We start from the raw sequence: 24,333 nt of genomic DNA, 5'->3' as shown, positions 1-24,333 counted from the left end.
GATGGGGGGGGTGGCAGAGAGGGAGGGCTGGAAATCTGAAAGTGCATAAACCAGCAACTGACTTCTGAAGATATATGGATGAACTGTATTGCAGTAGCCAGTACAGGCTTTCCTTCATGCTGCAGTTCCTTTGGTCTACCTGTCAGGCTATCTAGATCATGAAATTTGCAGCTGCAGTTTTCCCTGAGGTTAACTGCGCTTGTCTGCAGCATATGACAGTTTAAAGCATGAGGTGGAAACTGCAGGAGTCAACATATGGGGACAGGCAGAATGCGATTACTTGAAACTACACGACCAAGAGTCAGGATCAAAGAAAAAAGAGTATGAATTCTCCAGCTTGATTTGTTGGTTTTTACTGCAGTGCGTTGCACTTTGGATTTTTCAATGAAAAGTCAATTTTGAGTTGTTTCTCCAGCATTCCCATTTTGAGTGTTGGATTATTCAGGATGAGCAATGCCAACTGACAGCATTTATGCAGAGTGGTTACAAGAGCAGGGCGAGAGGGATGCATGGGTGACCGAAACACTTCAGTGGCTGCTGTCACTTCTCTGCCCCTGATGAAGAGCTGCCTGATGGGTTTGCAGAGGTGTGTCAAAAGGGACTGAATAGGAATGCTAAATGGCTGATGGGGTAACAACTGGTGTTACAGATGGGTGCCAACCACCCTGAGGGCAGTGATACCTTGTGCTGCCTACAGGGTTTGTACAGGCTCTCTCTGTGTGTGATGTCTATGAGAGAAACCTGCTACTACTGTAATTAATTAATTTTTAAGAGGTTAAGAACTGTAGTAAAGTAATTATTTCCAGTTCTGTCCCCATAGCTGATGTGTGCTGTGGTAGAGTTGTGACAGGCAAACATTCATGATGTCTTTTCATCTCTCTCTAGGTGCTCAAGCATCTGCGACACTTAAATTTCACCAATAACATGGGGGAGCAAGTGGATTTTGATGAATTTGGGGACCTGGTAGGGAATTACTCCATAATCAATTGGCACCTCTCTCCAGAAGATGGTTCCGTCGTCTTTGAAGAGGTTGGGCACTACAATGTTTACGCCAAGAAAGGGGAGAGGCTCTTTATCAATGAAAACAAGATCCTGTGGAGTGGATTCTCTAAAGAGGTAGGTGTTTAAATCCTCGCAGCACCATTTCCCAAGTCTCTGCGGACTGAAATTTGAACTAACCCTGCACACTTCTTGTATTATGTCTGTGTCTCATTAAAAAGATCCATTCATCTTACTGTATACATGGTCTCTGCCATAGTCTCTCACATCCTGATTACACACTTCTGGAAATAACAGGCACCTGCTTCTCCCCTCCTATACCTTTGATGAGCCTGAGTATTAAGGCCTGTCAGTCTGCCCAGGTTCACTTGGACATGGTGCTCAAATAGAGATGCCAGTGCCTGCTACTGTTTTTAATCTACCAGAAGGTGCTTCTGCAGTCTCAAGAGTACATGATGTAGTCAATGATTTTAGTCAGGCCTAAATCCTTCTCCACTTATGTTAGAACTTTTCAGCATAACCATTTTTGCTAGCAGGCAGGGTTGTGTTCTCTCGTGTGATGGGAAGGTGATGGAGAGATCCCTGGATAAGAGCCCCCTCCAGCCTAGACAGAAACCCTGGTTTGCAGAGGGGATGGTAAGCAGGCATCTGGCCTGTGGCCTGGGAGGTGACACAGGGAGCTTAGAAATGTCACTGTGAGGCCTGGCTGCAATGTTTAGATGTGTTAAATCAGTACCTGATTACTGAACAAGGCAATTCACTTCCAGGTGATTATTCACATTGGTTGACAGATAGGTAACTGCCTCTGCAGTAGCTACACTTGTCTAATACAACTACACTATCCATTAAGCCATACTTACTCCAGGTAGCCCTGCTTCATTTACAGCTTAAATCCAGAACTCTCTGAAGAAGGCATGGGTCAGGCAGAGCACATTACAGAAATACTGAGCTCAGGCTTTTCTAAGCAGCTGGAGTCTTTGAGACAAGCTGCAAGCAGCATTTTAAAAACCTGATGTCCTAACCCCTGCTTCTGATCATTGCAAATGCCAATGGCACCTTTTCCAAGACCTAAGATGTTACTGGTTTTTCCTTAAACCAAGTAATTGCGTTCCGTTGGTCTAAATTCCTCCAACAGCCCTATATTTACCTCCATTCTCTGTCCTAAATTGTTAAAAGTTAGACTGGGTGTTGCCAAGTGTCCTGTAAATTGTGTGCCAGTGGAGGGGTTTGTGATCCCTCTGTCTGCTGCAGCTTAGTTTCTGTTTCTAGAGTCTGAACTTCTTCCAGGTAAAAGGCTTTGCTCAAAGTGAGTAGTCAGTACTTCACTTGCTGAAGTATTCTGTGCCTCTGCCATCCTCGGAAAAAGATTAAATGTAGTTAATTCTAACACAGGAACTTCAGTGCTGGCCAGACTTGCAAAAGGACAAGTTAAAGAGCAGGTAAGATAGATTCATTTTGGCAGAACTTAATGAAATTCCCCACAGAATACTTAAGAAGGCAGCCAAAGCAATCTCAAAAGTACTAGCAATTTATCTTTGAGCAATGTGGGGGATGGGTGATGTCTCAAAGGATTAGAGGAGGGTGATTGTAAGGATTGTAATCTCAAAATTGTAATCTCAAAGGATTACAGGAGGGTACCTGTTTTTAAAAGCAGAGATAGGAGAGCCAAGGGCATTGCACACAATTGAGCTGGGTTTCAGTAACCTCAAAGACTAGACAAAAAAAAAAAACCCTATTAAACAGTTTATAAGCACAGGACAATAAACAGATAAGAAAAAGTAAAATGGAAGATAAGAAAAAGCAAAATGGATTTGTCAAGATGAAATCATGCCAGATCAATTTGATGTTTCTCCTTCGAAGCTCAGTCAGCTTAGTAGATAATGGGGAAGCAGTGCATGACTTCAGACAGGCCTTTGATTCAGCCCTGTTCAAAATCAGCAGACTGTCTAGACTGGTGAAGTCCTCTTGGTGGATGCACTGCATGCTGAAAGACTGTCCCAAGGAATAGGTCTTAACAGCAAAGACTGCTTCAAGTGGGGAGCTTCAGGTATTTGTCCTGGACGTGTATCTGTCCAATGAATTTTGCAATCCTGATTAACAGCTTAGAAACAGTGTTCCCAGACTGTGCTGCACCTGTACTTCAGAGTGATAGGCAACAGCGATCACTGGCAGCTGCAGGTGAGCATCAAAACAGGCATCTCCACATAGGAGCTGCCACTATCAAGGCAACTTACTTGCAGTACTCACGTACCCTGTGACTGAGGTCAGTGCCTGCATACAGGAAATAACCAAACTGTATCCCAGACTCACCACCTAAGTGCATCCACGCAGTAGGTTCCTGGAGATCAGCACTTGAGCAAACTAGCAGTACTTATAAAAAGATGAATGGAGGCTTCCAACCAGAGCAGCCACTAAGTATGTATGGATCATAGTACTTTGCTGGCAGTGGAAATTATGGGTTTACCTTCCCTGAGCTAGGAAACTCATCTGTGCTACCTCTTTCCTTAATTTAGTTGGGAAAAGGTGAGTCCAGCCTCCGGTTGTGCTCCTCAGTAAAGAAGGCGCAGCCTTCTGCTTACTATGCTGAACTCATTGTCCATGTGCATTAGGCATGCAGGGAGCATACCCATGCAACCACTTGCTGCAGGGATATGACCATGCCCAGGTGGATTCACACACAGCGTAAGTGCACAGCCAGCAGGTGACACAGCTCATCATTTGCAGCAGCAGAAACCTGGAAGCCTTTGGATTTGCACATAGCTGCCAGTTTGCATCTTTAGATGCTCAATGCTCCAGAAAACAAGGCCTTTCTTTCATATGGAAACTCTTCTGGTTTAGTTAATTTACCTGTTTTGTTTCTGGGTTGGAGAGGGTCCTCAGAAGAACAAGAGGAACTGGGTTTCATGAAACTGTTTTAACTCCCATAAATTTGTTAGCACTCAACATGCAATCTATGGGATATATTCGCAAGGTTGACTCAAATGCTTGCCAGTAGAGACTGGTTGTCTTTTAACCCTCTAATGACCATTTTCTGGTGTTTGTATCATGGGTCACATACAAATTCAGAGTGCCCACAACACAGAAGAGATTACAAAGATCTGCTGATCTACCATCCCTTGATGTGTTCTTTCAAAGAAATACCACTGCAGAGAGCTGGGGGAGAACTGCTGTGCAAAATGTCTGTTGTGTGGAGGAAAGAGGTGAGCCTCTGAGGTTCTCCATCCAGCATGCTAGTCAAGCAATAACACTGTTGGAGGAAGCCGAGGATCCCGCTGTAGAAAAGCTGCACATGGGGCACTGACACTGCTAACCCTCCTTGGGCTCTTTTCTTGCAGGTGCCTTTCTCTAACTGCAGCAGAGACTGCCTCCCAGGCACGAGGAAGGGCATCATTGAGGGAGAGCCCACCTGCTGCTTTGAGTGCGTGGACTGCCCCGATGGGGAGTACAGTGATGAAACAGGTAAATACCCCCGGAGCTATGCTGGGCTTGCAGAGGACCACACGAGCCCCTGGGCATCACCTGCAGTTGTGCTGAGAGCACTTTCCTGCAGTGCTGAGCTGGGGGCTGCACAGAAGGTCTGCAAGGGCTTCTGAAAAGCTTACAGGAGTTGAGTCCTGTGGCTCCCAAATCCTGTCTTCTGCTAAACCTGCTTGTTTCTGCTGTGCTCAGTTACAAAAGTTAAGGCAGAGAACTTGAGAAAAAGACTCGCATATAGGAAGCCTTTCAGGCAGCCACAAATAAACTCCATTGCACTGTAGAAGTAGCTTTTATTCCTCCAAAAACCTGAAGGAAGGAGACACTTCCTACCCTAATCCTAAATTCCATAGTTATCTGTCCGCCTCCATCTTTTCCTAATGTTAGCACAATTTTATTTCATGCTTTATGAAGAAAGAAAGTCAGTTCCATCCCTGAGTTCACAAGCAGAGAGGATTATTTCCCTTTATGGAATCATCAACCACAGTTTCTCTTGATCACTGGCACTGCAAGAGACCAAAATCTTGGGGTCTTACCAAACACCCATGGACATCTTATTTGTTGGTTTCAGTAGGATCTTGGATCACGCCACTCAAGTTCTGCAGCCTCAGTTTTAGAACTGGCTGGAAAATTCTGTATTTCCAACACCATTAGTGCTCCCTCAGTGCTGGGCAATGAAGGCAAATAAATCCTTTTAGGACAGTAGTTCCCTCCACACTGAAGAGCACTTCGGATCTCTTCACTCCCCTTCCAGCAGCACTGGTCCCAGTGCACACTTGCAGACCTTGGCCAACATGAAAACTTCAGTAAGCTGCTTGCAACACTTAGAGCAAGCGTTCTTCTTTGGGAGAACCTAATTTGTATCCTGTCACACAGGAATTCTATGTTTTATCATGAACATATACTGCTACAGGATGCTTGGGAGAAGCATTTTCAGATTAAATGGAAGTAGCTCTGGTCATGTGTAACAGGGGTCTTTGGTGTTTTCCTCCTGATTTTGGGAGCTAGCACTTGGTCCACTGGTGAAATCTGTGGGGCTGAGGGGGGCAACTGCCTTCTGACAGTTTCCTGCTTCAATTTCAGCTGACAGTAATGCTCTTTATTTCTTGTGATTGCCAGTCTTACAGGCATAGAGAGCAGTTTTACAACCAGTCTCATCCAGCTGAGACAGTGATGCTATTGAAGGAGACAATCTGTTGTGTCCCCTTGCAGCTGCTTGCTCCCACCCTTTGGCAGCAGCGCTGGTTCCTTGCAACTTATCTAGTCTTCCTGAAAACCAGCTCTTGGCAGGCTGAATTTCCAGCTAGAATGAGAAGCTGTGTGACCTCTAGTGCTAACACAAAGGAAAAGGCCGGAATGAGCAGCCTTGGGGGAGGAGAAAGATCTGGTTTACTCCCTTCTGTGGCAGCACGGTCTCTGGGTCACCTCAAGACAACAGTGAAAGCACATCTTTAGGATGCAGTGCTAGATAGCTGCCCCTGTCTCTTGGGAGAGGGATGAAATCCCTGCTATGTGAAGTTAGCTCTGCCTTGCCTGCAGTTTGCAGGAGATTTCAGGTAAAAGACACAAGAAAAATCAAAGTGTTGGCTCAATGGATGTAAATGAAATGACACATGGTGATGGGACCTTCTGGCTGAGCTTTTGCATCTAGTGCCAGTTTTTCACATCAACAGCTTAGGTCAGGCAATCAGTCCTTAGGAAAGCAGTATCAGGTTACAGATGCTCCTCCCAACGACGCCTGCAGGAGAGAGCTTGAAATCCTCCTTCCTTATTAGCTGGGTATTCCTGTCTTTCTCATTAGCACCATGCTGTTCTGGAAGCTATGCTCTGAGTCTCTGTGCTCAGATGCAAAGCTCAGAGGGAGGCTGCTGGTGAAGGAGTTGTCTGAATGTTTGTTCCCAGAGCTCACTGCAGCCCATTGCTATCCTGCTGAAATGCTAAAGGCTGAGGTAGCTTGTGACTTCCAACTCACTGCTCTCAACCCCGTTCCACTGCCATCAAAGGAGTCATGACTGCCTCCACTGGAGGCCAAGACCCATTTGGATCAAAGGAGAAGACCAGAAGCAGCAGGTCATTGCTTTTTGATCATGGCAGTCATTGGAGACATACATTGCCCTCCCAGCAGACACAACTAGTTTGATGCAGAGGAAAGAGATGGAGGCATCAATTTTCCCTCTGAAAATACCAGTGGGACACTTTGCTGGGTGTGGTGAGAGTGATATATTTAAGACACATCTTCCCCTGATGCTCCAACGTGAAATGAGTGTGCTGGGAGTCAAGGGCATTCCCTGCCTTCAGGAAAGACCGATTTAAACACTTCTAAGACCTGCCTCTGTAGAATATGAAACAGGATCTCAAAGCACTAAAGGAGGCAGGCACGTTTTTTTGATTTTCTCTGTAATAGGGATATGCGGGATGTTTCACATGATGGTAAAAGTGTGAGAGGTATGAAGACAGAGAGAAGTAGATGATAAAAATGAAGGAGCAGCAAGAAAGAGGAACAGTGCCTGTGTTACAGTAGCTGCAAGTTTTTGCCAAGAAACAGATACCAAAAACAGAAGGGCAGGGGCAGGACTTTCCAGCTTAAAGCTGAAACTAAGCATGCCTTGTGATCTGCCCGTGGGAGGCCAGTTGTTTCAGTGTAAGACACTCTGAAACACCAACATACGATTCTGTGAATCTGCAGACACCTGAAGGGAACACCCCGTGTATTTAAGATGGAGGCTGGTATGTAGCCGCAATACATGTCAACCCACGTTTCAGCCTCTCAGTGTGACAAACCTTCCCTCTCCCTGTCGCTTCTTTTTCAGATGCAAGTGCCTGTGACAAGTGCCCTGAGGATTACTGGTCCAATGAGAACCACACATCCTGCATCCCCAAGCAGATAGAATTCCTGTCCTGGACCGAGCCCTTTGGGATCGCTCTGACTCTCTTTGCTGTGCTGGGAATTTTCCTGACCTCTTTTGTCCTGGGAGTCTTCACCAAATTTCGCAACACACCCATTGTCAAGGCCACAAACCGGGAGCTCTCCTACCTCCTCCTCTTCTCCTTGCTCTGCTGCTTCTCCAGCTCATTATTCTTCATTGGCGAGCCCCAGAACTGGACTTGCCGCCTGCGGCAACCAGCTTTTGGCATCAGCTTTGTCCTCTGCATCTCCTGCATCCTCGTGAAAACCAACCGTGTGCTGCTCGTCTTTGAGGCAAAGATCCCCACGAGCCTCCACCGAAAGTGGTGGGGCCTCAACCTCCAGTTCCTCCTGGTCTTCTTGTGCACGTTTGTACAGATTGTCATCTGCGTGATTTGGCTGTACACAGCCCCGCCATCCAGTTACCGAAACCATGAACTGGAGGATGAGATTATCTTCATCACCTGCCATGAAGGCTCCCTCATGGCCCTTGGCTTCCTCATTGGCTATACTTGTCTCCTGGCAGCCATCTGCTTCTTCTTCGCCTTCAAGTCTCGAAAGCTGCCTGAGAATTTTAATGAAGCCAAGTTCATCACCTTCAGCATGCTGATATTCTTCATTGTGTGGATCTCCTTCATCCCTGCATACGCCAGCACATACGGCAAGTTCGTCTCTGCCGTGGAGGTGATTGCAATATTGGCTGCCAGCTTTGGGCTTCTGGCCTGCATCTTCTTCAACAAAGTCTACATCATCCTCTTCAAGCCCTCCCGCAACACGATCGAGGAGGTGCGCTGCAGCACAGCTGCCCATGCTTTCAAGGTGGCTGCCAGGGCCACGCTGAGACGGAGCAACGTGTCACGCAAACGCTCCAACAGCCTGGGGGGCTCCACCGGATCCACTCCTTCCTCCTCCATCAGCAGCAAGAGCAACCACGAAGACCCCTTTCCTCTACCAGCCTCCGCTGAGCGGCAGCGCCAGCAGCAGCGTGGCTGCAAGCAGAAAGTCAGCTTCGGGAGCGGCGCGGTCACCCTGTCACTGAGCTTCGAGGAGCCGCAGAAGAACGCCATGGCCAACAGGAATGCCAAGCGCAGGAACTCCCTGGAGGCTCAGAACAGTGATGAAAGCCTGATGCGGCACCGGGCCCTGCTTCCCCTGCAGAACAATGAGCCCCTCAGCGCTGAGCCCAGCTTCCAGGCAGCTTCCAGCCCAGAGACCAGCTCGCAGGAGTCAGTGGTAGGTGACACCAAAGAAGAGATACCAAGCCCTGAGGTGGAGCCTTCCCTGCCATCAGCTAACTCCCGAAATTTTATAGGCACTGGAGGTGGCTCTGTAACAGAGAACACGGTACATTCCTAACAAAAGAAGATCATGAAAAGCACAACAGCCCCCAAGAGGAACTTGCTCACCTCTTGCTTCTGAATGGGAAAGATAACAAAGACACATTCCTGTGACACAGCCCCACCAAACCTTACTGTTAGCACTGGCAGGGTAACACACGTGTCTCCAGAGGAAGGACTGTGTCTGGGGAGCCTTGGACTGGATTTGCTTTCGCTTTATTGAAACCAGGACATCTCAGAAGGACAAGTGAAGATCGCCTCTGGTGGGGCTTAAGCAGAAGTCTGCATGCTGCCTTGCCTCCATAAGCTTTTCCCACCAGACTGCAACTCAGCTGACTATGGGAGGCACTAGGCAATTCCATTATACTCTGCTTTTACATTTATGTATAATATTCCTCTTTCCCACTATGTATAATACTCCCTCTTTATCCAGTATATGTGATCTGTAACCATGTGCATCAGGACTCCCAGCTCTACCAAAAGCAAGGTACACGGTTTCACTTGGGGAAAGCACGGTCATGGGGAAAATAAAAAAGCCCCCAACATCCTGCATGCTGTGTACAGCCAAGGGTGTGAAAATGTAAAGTATTTAATGTGACAGAGCGCCCTGCTATTTATATTTAGTAATGTCCCAGTCACTCCCTTCTGCCCAGCAGGAAATACTGGACAATAATCTTCATAGACTCCATTGCACTAGCCCAAGCTACTGGGTTCCTACTGGTTTCCTTCAGCTGAGGTAGTTTTACCTCCAGCCTGCCTGCTTTAATGGAGGGGGAGAACATCTTATAAATCCCTCCCAGAGAACGTTGTGAGAGCACAATGAGATGTATCCATGATCAATTATGTCACTAGTAGTTGTATGCTTAACAAAGTGTTGCTGCTGTAATATTCCACATGGCATACATGGCTAACCCTTTTGCACCATAGTCAGTGTTGTGCTTTGCCATATTAATCTGCCTTGCACCTACACAGAGCATTGAGCTAATTGTGATGATACGGTGGGCCTGATACAAAGCAAATGAAACAAATGAAATTGAGTTAGGTGTGGAGAAGTAGCCTCCAGGTGTGGTAATATGACTGCAGGAATGGATGAGCATCTAAGTGTGTGTGTTGGTACATGACTGGATGAGGAAGATGTACAGGCCTGGGCTCTGAGACACGCACAAAGACAAATGGATAAATCAGATATGTTTTGGCTCCTATAGGCCACCTATTAGGTTATTTCCCTCCTGGCCCGTCTTGAATAGAGGGCACTTAGCACAAGAAGGGTGGACTGTACCTAAATTGAAACTGTAAGGACTTCAGAAGAGAGCATAGCAGAACTTCATTACTTTTGTCCCATTCCCCCAAAAGCAGACATAAGTGCTTCTGGTTTTGCAAGGCACGCCTGGTTCTTCTCCATCCATGCCTGAAAGGCTGAAGTAAGAGAGTCATTAGAAGAGAAATGTGGCGCAGCCTGATGAGAGAAAAAGCACCGCTCAACAGCCTAGCAGGAGGGGGGCAGGTTACACTGCAGAACTGATTTCCCTGTTCCCAGATCCCATGTGCAAGAACAACTGTCTGACATGAAGATGTCAGCACCCTCCCTCATCAGGCGTAAAGGTAGTCTTAACCAGTATGGAAAGGTCTGCAGCCTAGTGTGAGCAGAGATGAAAGGACTATGTGAACACGTTAGGGAAAATACCACAATTCTCTTGTTACTGTTTTTGCTTGGTTGTTCTTTTGCCAGGGCAGGAAATAAAACTTACAGGCAACATTACTGCATAAAAACTTTGTTTTGCCACCTCCACTTGTTGCTGACTGAGAACAGGGGCTTTGGTTTAGGAGAGCAAAATGGAAGTCCAGAAGCCCAAGAAGTATGCTATTCAGACAAGTTATTTTAGCCTGTTTGGTGATCTGTTGCATCCCCCCACAGAATGGGCTCAAAATTTCATTGCAGCACATAAGAACCATCTGACTTCAACTGTAAGGCCTGCAAACTACAAGTATTTGAATTTCAAGAGCTCTGTTTCAAACTCAAAAAGAAAAAGTAGTTTGAAAACACAAATCCTTGTGGCCACAGTTTTGGAAACCACATTCCATCCCTGGACCCACTGAAAGTTGCTAAAAAAAAACCGGTCCCTTCTTACCATGGCTTCTAGGTTTAGTTTGGATTATGGAATCGAGATCCTTGGTCTCCTCAGTCTGACTGCACAAATGGAGATAGGCACTAGGTGGCAGAAAGGGCTAAAAAAAGTACTTCGGCTACGGCCCGCACTTCCCAAATTATCAGCAAGCGAGTAATTTTAGTGCTAGTGAATCCTTCCAAACCCAAACTGAAGCGAAACTGACAGCACTGAAAGCAGAGAAGAGCTTAATGAATGAAATGAAAATGACACAAGACACAAACCAAAGACTGCACAAACACATGCAACATGAAAAACAAAAAGTCACCCTCAGCTGCTTCGGTTGGAGAACAATACTGGCTAGGCACACAGTAGGTAATGTTGACATTTGGGTGGTTTTCATTCTTTGGGTAGTTTTCATTCTTTGGATGTTTTTTTTTACTTCTTTACATCTACTTAAAAGGAATTTATAGCCTGGCACACAATGAGGCTCTAACAGCTGCCATAATATTACTGCAACAGACCAACCGTGCTCAGTTTGCTGGGGAACCCCCATTTACCTCCAGTGCACACCCACCTGGAGTTCTAAGCCTCAAGCCCCACACACTGTGTGAGAGCCTCTCCTGCAGCCTGTAAACTGACACACGCACTAGATGCAAAGAAAGTTAAGCAGAAAAGGACCCCCTCCGTGAAGGGGTTTGAAGGCAGACCCCTTTTCCCACGCACAGAGGAGGGTGTATGTTCTCCTCCTGCCAAGTCCAGCATAAGAGATTTGCTCAGACACCCACCCAAAAGCCGGTCACTCAAAAACCAGTGTCACACAAGACAATACTGATGTTGGGTAACACCTTTCTGTTGAAAGCTCAAGCCTGAGAACCTCCACTGGCATGTCCCACTAGAAGCTGACCATGTGAATGGTTGCCCCATCCCCACCCCAACACCTACCACGGCTCAAAAACCTACTGGGAAGCATGTGCCACTGTGGTGTTTCCTGAACGAACCAGCAGCAAAGCAACAACAGAGTGTATGTGCTCTGTGGTGGCATTTCTATTGGCAAACTTGGTTCACAGGCAAGGAAATGTCCCAGTGAAGAGCCCGATCTTTCATCCTCACTCTGCTCACAAACCTGGCAGAGCTCTGCCTTCCCAAAGCCCCAGCAGGATGGGTATTTGCCCTCCACAGAGGAGAGAGATGATACCAGAGGAAAGATACCCTGCTTCCTCGTTCTGTTTCATGCTTCTCACCATGTCATCCGTATCAGTGCAGAACATCCATCCACTATGCAATACCTCCTGCTGCGAAATTTAGGGTTGTATTTACGAATTTTCCAAGGGGTACTGGGAAGCAGGGGGGGAGGTAGGGTTTTGTTCTTGTTTTCCCAAGAAATCCGGATGTTTGGGGGGAAATATAGCTAAAAAGCTGCACGTTCAGACTGCAGTCTCACCAAGAGGGGTCTCAAAAGTTGGATAATTCAACACTGCCTTCAGTTTGCTGGGTGAGGAACAGCAAAATCAGCCGGGGAGAGGGAACAACGTGGTGAACGAGGGAGTCCCAGCCATGGAACTTGCCATGGTAAAGCGAAAGGTGGCAGCTGCTGGAAAACGTGACACACTGGGAAAGACAGCAGCCACAGTGGAGGCGAGGACAACCCTCGTGTGGACCTGTCACGGCGGTGTCACCGGTGGGGCCGTCCTGCAGGAGCTTTTATTGCGATTCGCTTGTAGCTTTCCCCTCTTCCCCCTTCCTGCCCAGTCACCGCAGGGGGGCGCCGCTGTGCTGTACCACAACCCCCCCAGCCCGCCTGCCCCCTGCTGCCGCAGCACTCGCTCAGCTCGCCGGACCCCCCGCCCCCGGACCCGCCCGGTGCTGCCTCCGATCCCGCCCCGCCACCAGGCCCGCCCCCCCGCCGGGGAGGAAGGGGTCGAAGCAGAACGGAGACGCTTCCACCATGTTGTGCGGCGGCGCCTCGGCGGCCCGGCCCGCCACCGGCGAGACGCAGCAGATCGTGGACGAGGTGAGGGGCTCGGGTGAGCCGCGGGCCCCGGCAGGGCCTGGCGGCGGTTGTCTTGGGGTTGCGCCCCTCGGGCCTGTTGGCGGTCGGAGCCCGCCAGCTTGGGCTGCCGCCGGGCTGGGCCTCCCCGGCGGGGGCCGCACCAACCGGCGGTAGGTTTGAATGCGCCGACCGGGCGCGATCCCAGTGCAGGGGATGGCGGGGCCCGGGTGTCCGTGTGCGCAGGTGAGCGCGGAGACGCCTTTACTGCCATGAGGGTGAAAGCAGGAAGGCTGCCAAGCGGCGGGGATGTGTGCGCAGTCACTGCCTCTCTGGAGCCCGCCCTCCGCCCGCTTGGCCGAGCGTGGCTTTGTTCAGAGCAGGTTCAGCACTTTAGAAGGACGTTAGTGAGGATTTAGAGGACCCGTAGACAGCGTTTAAGTGCTCAGGGAGAGCTGGGGCCAGCCCAGCTCCATTGCTGGCTGTGCAGGTGATGTGTTGCCTACCAGCGTCCGTGCAGGCGCACGGGGCAGCTCTAGCGTGTGCCTGTTCTTGAGCTTGAGGAAGGACCTCAGGTGGTTTTTACAAGGTCTAAACACTGTAACCACGTTCGTGTGTTGGGGTTTGGTTCCTTGTTTGTTCGGGGGGGCTTTTGGAGGGTGTCAGGGGATAAGCAAAAAAACTGCCGCTTCTGCTTTTTCCTAACACAGAATTAAGCTCTAATCACTGCCAGCTCCAGCTCCTGATATTACTTACAGTAACTTAAGTACTGCCTATATTTTTACTCTGAAAATGCCAGTGTACAGTTTAAGTTGTTTCAAAGCACGTGGTGGTGTTGCAGTCCTGAGAAACCCAAGTTCCCTCTGCTTTTTGGTTGTAGGTAGGGTGTGTCAAGCCAGTGAAGACAGATGAAGGATGAGCTCCAGCTTTTTATGTGCTTTGTCATTGTTTATTCCCTGGGTTTATTCCCCAGGCTGCAGCTGTTTCTAAACACCTACAGAGTGCCCAAAGGCACAACAGTCATTGAATTTAACATTTAGCTTGTAGAATCTGATGATTTTGCATTTAAAAAAGAGATGTGCATCTCCTAAGCACCAGCCTGGGGTTGCAGTAATGATTACATTACTGAGAGTTGCTGAGAGAGTCACAATTACTGTTTTGACCTGACATGTCCTACATGTCGTGTTAATGGTAATGCAAATATGCAGTTAGCATTGCACAGGGGCTGAACACTAGGTTTGAAATCCTGATTTTCTGTTCTGTGGCAGGCTGCAAGGGGTTGGTAATCCAAAACTGAGATGAAAAGTATAAAAACAACACCCAGTTGGATTCAGAAGTGAACATAATTAACAAAAATCTGTTATCTTCATTTAAATCACACAAACACTTCAAAGTTTGTCCAGCTTGTTTTGACTGCCAGTTTAAATTATTGAAATACGTGTGGGAAAACCCAAAATGTCAGAGACTGTGAAGGAAACATTAGTTCTGTTAAATAAAGGTAGATACCTCAAATCGGTTTGTTTGCTTAAAATCAGATCTTTGTGGAGATTTGTTACAACCTGACAGTACACTTGCCATAAATACATTTCCAGTTCTTGCCTCCATTGTATTGTTTCATAAGAACTCTGGTGATGACCAGATGTGGCCCTGGCAGGTACTGCTGCTCACCTAGAACAGGTACAGCATGAGGCAGAGCAGAACATCTTCCTTCTGATGGTGTCTGGTTTAGGAGTCCCATAGGCACTGCATCTGTACTGCAGGGATTTCCACCCGAGCCTGTTCAGCCTTTGGCTTGTCACCGGCAGCTGTGGCAGAGGTTATTCAGGGTGATTTTGAGCCATCTGCATTTTAGTAACTGCTCCAAGACTAAGCAAAAGAGCCACACTGAACAACAGTAAATAGCCTTTGGGGTATGATCATTTTCAGCCCTGTCATTGAACCACAGATTGTTTGGGTGGAAAGGGACTGCATCTTCTGCCTGAGTGCAGGGTCAGCAGCCTTGGGCTCCTTGGGACTTTGTCCAGTCACGTCAGAGGATGGGAACTGCAGAGCTTCCCTGAGCAACCTGCTGTAGTGCGAGAGTGTCCCCAGGGGAAAAGCTTTCCTTATACCCAGTCTGAACCTCCAGTTTCCATTTATGATCATTGTGTCCCATCATTCTGCCATCAGCCCTCAGTGACCTGACTCCTTGTAGGTACCGGAAAGCCTCAATGCCTTCTCCAAGCTGAGCAAGCTCATTTTCTTCTCACAGCACGAATGCTCCAGACATCTGAGCTCACTACAGTTTACTGACATCTTTCTTGTATTGCAGGCCCAAAACCGGACACAATATTCCAGATGTTCTCCAACAAGTGCCCAATAATTTCCTGCCTCTCTCTTCCAGCTAGGTTCCTGCTGATTGTTATTGTGTTACTGGGGCAGAGTGCTGGCTCATACTTAGTGCATTGCCCACCGGGACCCCCAGACCTAGACGGAGATCATGAGCTAGCAGGGTGGGCTGATACCAGATCTTGCAGAGTATTTCCCTCTGGGCTCTCCCTCTCCATACTGAATCAGGATGCTCACTAGTAACTAGTAACATGTTGTGGTGAGTCACTGCCATAAGCTTCCAGCCACATCCGGCTCTGAGCTGTCTGTGGTCATGGAGCCCAGTGGTCAGCTTCCTGGTGGAAATACAAAATGTGCTGAGCCAGAGCGATTCTGAGACTACGAAACCAACCTTGTACAGTGCCTAGGACTGCTAAAGGAGCACAGGGCAGGATAGGGTCAGTGGGATACTGATGTCTGCCCTCTCCCCTGCTTGAGATTTGTAGTAGTAGCTCTGGTGATGACAACTGAAACCACTTGCTCCTTCCTCTGACTCAGGGGAAAGAAAAAGTGGAGGACTGAGTCAGTGTGCTTTCTGGCCTGTCCCCTTCCTTGTATCTTAGAATGCAAGCTTGTTGGGTGCACTTTGATTTCCATATGGCAAAAAACATGTACAAAAGCATCCAAACATCATTATCCTACTTTTGATGTACTGTTCATAGCTTGGAAGAAGTGTAGAGACCTCTGAGAGAAGGGGTGCAGTATGGTCATGGCTCCCAGGGACAGGTTGGTCACTGCTGAGCTGTCTTGGAAAGGCACCAGAGTCTAGTCCTGTGTCTTCTCAGTGCTAGGAGAGGTGGGAGAACGTACCCTGTAGCAGGAACTGTTTCTGTTCCCACTTCACCAAGAGTAGTGGTAAACTGGCACTTGTTTTCTCCCAAGGAAGTAGGTGGAATTCAGGCAGGAGAGCAAATGTATTTATTCCCCTTGAATTTAGGAAGAAGGGGAAGTACACCGTATGACTGGAAAGTGAAGATCTGCTCACTGCTTGGTACAGTTGCACTCAGAGTGGAGGGAAGGCTACATAATGATGCAGTGCAGGAGCTAAGGCCTGGGTAGAGCTGTGCTTGCAGCAAGGACTTCCAAGACTAATTCATCTCACCCTTATAAACAAAGCCTGAAATCATCTGCTTTCCTGACCAGGAATTTCACCATCTAGCCATGATGTTCTAGAGAGTCAAGCATGGGAGAGAAAAACTGCAACTCTTACAAGTTTGTGCCTCCCTCTGGGGTGCTGGACAAGTTATTCTGACTTCTGGAGCAATGGTTCTACACTCTGAAAACTCAGTTGATAATTCAGAAGGCTTTATGGTTCTGTTATTTTTAGGAAAATATTTGCAGTTTTAAAATGCTACAGATTCCAGCAAATATGGCAGAAGTACCAAATAAGAGCTGTAAAAGCCTAGGCTTGGGTAGTTTGCTTTCAAAGCTTGATTTGTGGACAGATGTCTGTTCTGTGATGCCAGATCAGTAAGAACTCATTCTGAATTTGAAAAGGGAGCTAATGCAGAAGCAGCCCTTTTTCTTTTTGTAAAAATGATGTATATTGAAAACTTCTCTTTAAAAATGTGTAGTCCTGTGCATTTAGATACTGAACCACTTTACATTTGTTAGATATAGAGGACAGAAAGAGAAGCTGAGATATCAACAGAGGAAATAATTTGTCAAATAAATCTGGAATATGCTCACAGTTCTCTGTTGGAGACTCCAGCCTTGGCGACTGAATCGCACCGCTGTCCTGGCTTTGCTTCTGTCTACATTTCTGGACCTGCTTTAACACCAAACTTAGCATTATTCATTTTTTAATAACTTAAGAAAAGCAGGAATTCTCTGTGTGGGAATTCAGCAGCAGTGACCTGAAGGGTGCTGGAGCACACTGGTAGTGTAAGCTTTAGGTCCTAAATACTTGAATCAGCCTTAAATAACCTGTTGTTTCCTTAAGGTGAAATCTCAGCTAGAAGAAAAAGAAGGGAAAACCTTTGATGTCTTCACTGCCGTGGAGTTTAAAACTCAGGTGGTTGCTGGAACAAACTACTTCATCAAGGTAAAGGACACTGAGCAATGAGGCTTTATTTTCCTTTTTAAATAACATGTATAATATTTGGAGTAGTGGGGTTTGCTTTTTTGTTCTGGTTTGGGTTTTTACTTTCCTAGAGAGGGTTGCTTATGATTTGGCCTGAATAGGAAAAAACTCTGTCCATTTAAAAATACGCCAATGTTAAAAAACCAAAATTAATAATCCACCCACCACCCAGCCTGTATTAAATGGAGATAAAAATACTTCTCTGTTTCCATAATCGTTTTTACTTTTTCGTTATTCTCTGAAGCTTGGTTTGGGGGATAATTACACGTGTGTGATGTCGAGCACTAACATTGCATTAAGTGAAGTTCAGATGTGCAAAGCCACAAGAAAGCATCCAACCTGCTCTGACTTTGCCTGTAGTGCTGCCAAACAACAAACCAAGCACTTGTTGTGCCAGATAAGATGAGAGCATTTTGCATGTATTTAATGCAGTAATCACTTCTCTGCAACTCCTGTCTGATTCCCTCCCTGTATGTTCCCTATCTCTGGTATAGAGAGGATTAACAGGCAAAGAAGAATTAGGTGGTGTTTCCACAGTCATGACTCTGGTTTAAAACAAGACCTTACTTTCTGAGGTGATGGGTTTTCTTACTACTTCTCTGCTTCTCCATCCTTGAAACACACCAGTCTAAGGCTGCTGTTACTCCATGGAGTAACTCACTGGTTTTCATGCTTTGCAGGTCCATATTGGCAATGATGAGTTCATGCATCTGCGGGTGTTCAGAAGCCTTCCTCATGAGAATAAGCCACTGAGTCTCCACAGTTATCAGAGCAGCAAGACTAAGCATGATGAACTGTCTTTTTTCTAGCAAGCTTATCTTGGGTCTTTTATTACGGTTTCTTATGTGCATTTGCTATAGGCTGCAAAGTATTGATTCCTGTGCCAACAAAGGAGAAAAGAAAGTATCTTCTTTTTTTTTAACTTAATGCTGGGGAAAACATCCATGTTTTTTATGCCATTCCCTTCCTCTGCAGCATCTAAATTTGAGTCACATGGCTCTCCTTTCACCTTCACCAATGCAAACCCAAGTGGCTGCACCAACTTCAGTGCAACTTAACTGGAATACTGTGGCTGAGTCCCATTTGTGGACTTCCTTGGTCTGGAAATTGGAAGGGGACTGACACTAGCACTCGTGTATTTGCAGCAGGGAGCAAGAGGAAAGCCTGAACCTTTTCTGTGCTGTTCTGCAACTGTGAATGTCTCTGCAGATTCAAATTGTACTATATATTTTATTGGGAATTACCTGAGGAGAGACTTGAGCTGAAGCAATTTTGAAAGTAAGAGGAGTGCATCTTTTGTAACAAACATTCCCTTGGTAATCATGTTTATGCTGTTGCAGCAGTAGAATATAATGTCTAGTAGAGGGTGTATGAGTTTAAAAGAACCCAAAAATCTTGCTTATTTTCTCAGTCCTAAAGAAAAGTCCTGGAAAGGAACTTAAGCTGGACAAGCATTTCTGCACTAATAACAATAAATATTTCTCTTGACTTGACATGGCATATTTTGACTGGTATTTCACTGTTCTCTTTACTGGTTTTCAGTATTGGTTATTATCTTGCTCAGATTTTTTCCCCATATTTTCGTATGGGAAATACGTTTTTTTCATATTTCAGATAACCTTATGTTTCTTCTATGTCTTAATTAGAAATATGTTAATCTGATGAGAGACATGCCAGGTAACAAAGACTTCTGCAATAGAAGGCACACTAAGGAAAATGGGTTCAGTGGAGCAGGGACCTACCGGCAGAGGACACAGAAGAGACTGAGGGATTGAGCACTGCCCCTGTCTCGGCTTTTTTCTGGTAGGACTTGCTTTCAGGAACTTGAAACTAAGAGGAGCAGAAAAGCCTGGAGAACAGAAGAATTCCCTCAGCAGAGCTGGATCAGGCTAGGGAAATATTTAAACTGGCTGGACTTAGGCAATGCCATGGGGTAGGATGGGATGCATCCATGGATGCCACACTCAAAAGTCTTTGAAAAGTCATGGGCATGAAAGGAGCTTCCCAAGGACTGGAAGAAAGAAAATGATGCTCCTATGTTCAAGGAGCATCTGGAGAAGTACAGGCTCATCAGCCTCACCTCAGTCCCTGGAAAAGTAGTGGAGTGAATAATGCTGGAATTCATTTCCACAATTATTAAGGACAAAAAGATGACTGGAAATAGTGTGGGCTTACAAAGGCGAAATCATGATTAATCAATGTGATAGCCCACTAGGATGAGATAAATGTCTTGGTAGAGAAGGGCTGTGGATGTTATTTACCTTGATTGTTAAGTATGCCTTTGGATACTGTCTTTCATAGCATCCTCATATGGAAACTAAGGACATGCTAGGTAAGTGGACTGCAAACTAGCTGAATGGCTGTGCTCCAGAAGTTGAGGACCGCCTAGTCCGGCTACATGTCAGTCCCTAGTGGTGCACCATAGAGGCTGATATTGGAACCAGTGCTGTTTAACATCTTCATCAGTGACCTGGACAATGGGACCAAGTGCACTCTCAGCGTGTTTGCAGATACAAAACCCAAAGGAGTGGCTGATACACCTGATGTCTGTGCAGCTGTTCAGAGGGATCTCAACAGGCTGCAGAGGTGAGCAGACAGGCATCTTGCAACTGTCAGCAAAGGGAGGTACACATTCCTGCACCTGGAAAGGAAAAAGCAGGCTGGCTGGAAAGCAGCACTGCAGAAAAGGAGATGGGATTTGTCCCATCAGACACCTTGTAGCAAAGGTGACCAGTGGTACGCATGAGCTGCATTAGGAAGGGCACTGCCCTCTCTCACCTGGTTCTCGCAGGTGTAACTGGGGGGAATGGTGATAGTGACAGATCACTTTGACACCCCAGAGACGACTCTTTGACCCTAAATTAATTGACAGCACGTTCAGCTCTACCCCATTTTACCAGCTTTCGGATATCCTTTCAAGACCTACACCCGCTAGTGATCATTTTGCTCAAGAGCTAATTTATGAGAGGAACTTGCTTCAGAGTACTCTTATGGACGGAAAAGAACAGCTTTTAATCAGGGCTGCTCATTAGCAGCTGCAGCAATCAGTCTCACAGATCCCAGCCACATGTAGCCTTTTCTCCCAGAAAAGTTAAAGGATTTGGAGACAGAGTCAGGTGGCTGCAATATAGTAGGGATAGAACAACCCCAGCAGCCCTGGCCAAAAGGAATAACTTAATAAAAGGTGCCTTTCAAAGTAATAGTTTTCTAGAGCTAAATTGTTAAAGTATTTATGATCAGGCTTTCTAGGTACTTTGTGTGGTGCTTTCTACTGACCACGCAGACCTGTTCTATGTTTACACATCTTAATGATTGTCTTCTAAGTGTATGTAGGAATTGAATGACGTTTATGACAGAAAACCAATGCAGTTCTGTGTAGTAGCAAATGATTTAATTTCTGATGAAACTGTAGGCTTTTGTAGTGTTTGTGTGTTTTTCTGGTTGGCAGTTACGAGTTGTATTCTCTCTGCAGCAAGGCTTGTACACTTGATTGGAGAGAGGAGGGGCAATAGGATGGTAGATGCCATTGTTTAAAAAGAAAACCCCAAATATTGCTACCTTATCCATTATAAAATCAGGTGAGTTTTGTGGCCTAAGCCTGACACTGAGATTTTGCACTGGAATAAACTCAATACATCTAGGGCAGGTTAAAAGTATGTGATGTGGGATCTGTTTATATAATTAAGACTTGGGGACCTTACAAGTGCTCGATAGCAACATATAAATGGACAGGCCAGGAGACTGGAACAAAACTTGGTTTTTCCCTCAGGAGTTCCTGAGCTCTGGATATGTTAAAAGGAAAGTTCTGCTTTGCTGATTTAGCGAGAAAAATAGAATTGAGATTAATAATGCATTCTGGAGATGACAGGCTATGGAAGGGAACAGCCATGCTTTGCATGCTTCGCTGTGCCTGGCTTTTTCTCCCCTGGGAGTCTGCGGGTGCAGCGTGTCTGTGGTGGTAGCAGTGACTGTTGTTGCCTGCACCTTCCTTTGGAAAAATCCACAAGAGTAATTGAGGAAGTGGGAGATGAGCTCTTTGTGAAGCTGTTGGGCTGTTTATGTCGAAGTGTTGCGCTAAAGCTCTGGTTTAGCACAGCTGTGCGCTTTAGAGCGTGTGACGAACAGCACACCGCTTTCCTGGCGGCAGTGAGAGGTGATAGCTTATTCGTTCTCCCTGTTGTAGGAACCGAGCTTAGCCATGTAGTTTGCCTAGACTTCACTTGTAGGCCATGGAGTACAAGACTCTAAAAGTGAGTTAGTCAGATGATTTAGGCTTGGCTCTTGCTCTTTACTGTAAGGGTGGTGAGGCACTGAAATGCGTTGCCCAGGAAAGTTGTGAATGCTCCATCCCTGGCAGTGTTCAAGGCCAGGTTGGTCAGAGCCTTGGGTGACATGGTTTCGTGTGAGGTGTCCATGCCTATGGCAGCGGAGCTGGACCTGGATGATCTTAAAGTCTATTCCAAGCCTAACTATTTCCTTCCTAATTATTTCCTTCCATAAGGAGATGATAGAAAACACCCCTCTTTTACCTGTCATTGGAAGGTCATTCTAGTAACTAACTTATGCCCCATCTAACTGTACTTACATTAGCAATTTAATGTAAGGTTGCCACGGTTTCCAAAATGCACCTTTTACTGGTGCATTCTGTATGCTGTCTTTCTGCTTTGCATGCTTCAAGTTTTCAGTACAGGGGATCAAACCTTTAGCAAAGCCTACCTAACAATTCTCCTGACGTCTTTCAGCCCATATAAATCCAACAACAGAGACATCTTTAATGAGGGTAACTAAGAATATTTCTAGAGGTTTCCATCTGCTTAGTGAGGATTGCAAAGTTTTCTTTGAGGAGCCTCAGACGAGGTCTGGAACAAGATTTTGGTCCAGGAAACAGTAATGCAGCTAAAAACCAGGCACTTTTGTGTGCACGAAGTCTAACGTCATACAAATAACCATGATACTGGGAAATAAAGGGTTAACATTGTGCCTGCTTTCTTAAGCAGTCGCTGTGCTTGGTGAAGCAGAACTGTAGGAGGCAAAGTTGCTAGAATGGTGAGGCAGAATTGTAGGAGTTACAGCTGCCAGGCAGAATTGTAGTAGATAAGATTTATAACTTAATATTTGAGACATTCTTGTTTAAATAGTATCTTTAGAAAGAAAAGGAACAAAAGACAGCCAGAGTAACAAAATTTGCAAACTTGACAAGTTTCTGCTTTAAGATACATAAAACTGGCTTGTACTGAACCTGAGGTTTGGACAGGAGCCGAAACCCTATAGTCTGCATGAAAGCAAGGTTACTCGCGGTGATGAAGAGGAACTCCAGGCCTTCATCCTCATGACCCCCTAACGACCACCACCTGGAGGCACTGCACAGGTGCACCAATGGGATGAATGCCAGAAAACTAATTATAATAGTAGACGGGAATAGGTTTTGCATATGTATTAGGCGTGAAGCACTCTCATGTTTAGGTAATCATTATATGTAATATAAACGAACTGAGTGGCAAAGGAAAGGTGCGCGTGATTTTGGAGGAGCAACCCCCATGTGCCTCAGTGCCGAATAAAGCATACCTGCTTTACAACTCTAACGAGTTGTGGAGTCTATCTGTGTATCAACCATGAGGTTTTATGTTCTATATCCCATCTAATCCGTGTTATCTCCAACTTCAGTGGGGATACGGCTGTGTAATATTGGGAAATAAAGGAGTACTTTTCTCTCTCGCACATAATGGCCAAATAACTTGAGCAGACGAAGAAAAAACTCCTTGCACTGATTGTTTTCAGGTGGCGATTGCTTTAAGACTTCATCGCGATCTCGGCACTCCGCTAGGCACACGGGCTTCCGCTGCTGCCGAATAGCGGTGAGCACCGCCCCTGCTCCGCGTCCTTCGAGCAGCCGCTTCCCGCTACCTCAGCACCACGGGACACCGCGTTTCCCCCTCCGCAGCGGAGTCAGAGACCGCCGAGGGGCTCGGAAAGAGGCCGGAGCTGTCCGAGGAGACCCCCGGACCCGGCTCTCAACCGGACCCGCGGGCAGGTGCTCCCGCCGGCACCCGGAAACACCGCCTCCCGTGACGCTTCCACCGCGCCTCCGCCGTCATTTCCTTCGGCCGCCGCCTGGGTGAGTGTGTGTCGCGGGGCGAGTGCCGTGGGAAAGGGGGGTTGATGGCACCGGGAGGAGAGGGGCTCTGAAGGGGTTACAGCGGCTGCGGCACCGTCACTGTGTGCGCGGCCGGTGCGGCTGCAGGCAGCGTGGCCGGGAGGCTGGCTGGGGGCGAGGAGCGCTGGCTGCTCTTGGGAGCACGGGTTAATGCGGTTTTCCCGTCTGGAAAAGCTGGCTAGAGCGTGGTGCGGCCGTGCGGGGCGGCAGCCTGGCTGCCGAGTCCCTGTGGCCATCCTCCTTCTCGTCGATCACTTCGGAGGGAGCTGAGAGCCCCGCAGCTGCTAGGCCAGTGGTCACGAATGGGTGCGTGGGGTGTGCGAGTTGGAAACACCGATGTGAAATAACTCCGGTGTGGAGCAGGTCCGTTCTCTTGGTGTGTTTTTTCTCTAGGCCCGCAGGGAAGGACGTGAAAGTACTGGTAGATAAAAAATTGGATGCGAGTCCCTGTGTGCATTTACAGCCCAGAAAGCCAGCTGTATGCTGGGCCCCATCAAAAGGGGTGTGACCAGTAAGTCGACTGCAGGTTACTGTTGAGGGTGTTACAGGAACTACTGATAAAACAGTGCCCAAGAGTTAGTGGACCACTGAGGGGCCTGCACTGTGCTGTGCAGGAGAAACAGTGCTGTGTGTAAGTACCATAACTGGAGTGTAAGTTTCATGATAAGGGATCTGTGTAAGTAAAAGCATCTTAATAAATGAGAGCATTTATTTTGGGGAGTAAAGCTGAGATTATTCTTTTTTCTTAGTCCAAAATGAAAGCATCAGCATACTGTAACTCCTTGTGTTGGCTTCACAGACTTGCTCAGACATGTCCAGGGTCATTTTGAGTTGGCCAGCCCAGCCCTAGCAGGCAGGCTGCTGTGCTAGGGGACATGGTGCTGGCTCATTGTCAGGATACTTAATTCAGCTTCTCAGG

General features: G+C 46.9%; 2 protein-coding genes across 2 annotated transcripts in view; both read left to right on the top strand.

Annotated features, from left to right (window-relative positions):
* Positions 1-10,485, top strand: part of CASR (calcium sensing receptor) — a 38,785-nt gene extending 28,300 nt beyond the window's left edge. The window contains exons 4-6 of the mRNA XM_061365354.1: positions 886-1,116; positions 4,335-4,458; positions 7,284-10,485. Coding sequence (XP_061221338.1) covers positions 886-1,116; positions 4,335-4,458; positions 7,284-8,734 — 1,806 coding nt within the window. The 3' untranslated portion in view covers positions 8,735-10,485. The remainder of the gene's footprint in view (positions 1-885; positions 1,117-4,334; positions 4,459-7,283) is intronic.
* Positions 10,486-12,678: 2,193 nt separating this feature from the next.
* Positions 12,679-18,753, top strand: CSTB (cystatin B). The gene is made up of 3 exons (XM_061365353.1): positions 12,679-12,834; positions 17,120-17,221; positions 17,941-18,753. The coding sequence occupies exons 1-3, from the start codon at positions 12,769-12,771 to the stop codon at positions 18,067-18,069; spliced, it is 297 nt and encodes a 98-aa protein (XP_061221337.1). The 5' UTR covers positions 12,679-12,768; the 3' UTR covers positions 18,070-18,753.
* The last annotated feature ends 5,580 nt before the right edge of the window (positions 18,754-24,333 follow it).

Source organism: Neopsephotus bourkii, unplaced genomic scaffold (assembly GCF_033783945.1).
Source record: "Neopsephotus bourkii isolate Nb327-2 ecotype Australia unplaced genomic scaffold, CSIRO-AGI_Nbou_v1 NB_1287, whole genome shotgun sequence".
NCBI lineage: Eukaryota > Metazoa > Chordata > Aves > Psittaciformes > Psittacidae > Neopsephotus > Neopsephotus bourkii.
Note: the sequence above shows the minus strand (reverse complement) of the source record. Positions and strands in the feature narration are given on the sequence as shown.

Bases quoted from the DNA above. Each gene is read 5' to 3' on its own strand.
- CSTB (XM_061365353.1), top strand. From the start codon at position 12,769: ATGTTGTGCGGCGGCGCCTCGGCGGCCCGGCCCGCCACCGGCGAGACG. The intron at 12,835-17,119 runs GTGAGGGGCTCG...TGTTTCCTTAAG, and splicing joins CGCAGCAGATCGTGGACGAG to GTGAAATCTCAGCTAGAAGA. The intron at 17,222-17,940 runs GTAAAGGACACT...CATGCTTTGCAG, and splicing joins GAACAAACTACTTCATCAAG to GTCCATATTGGCAATGATGA.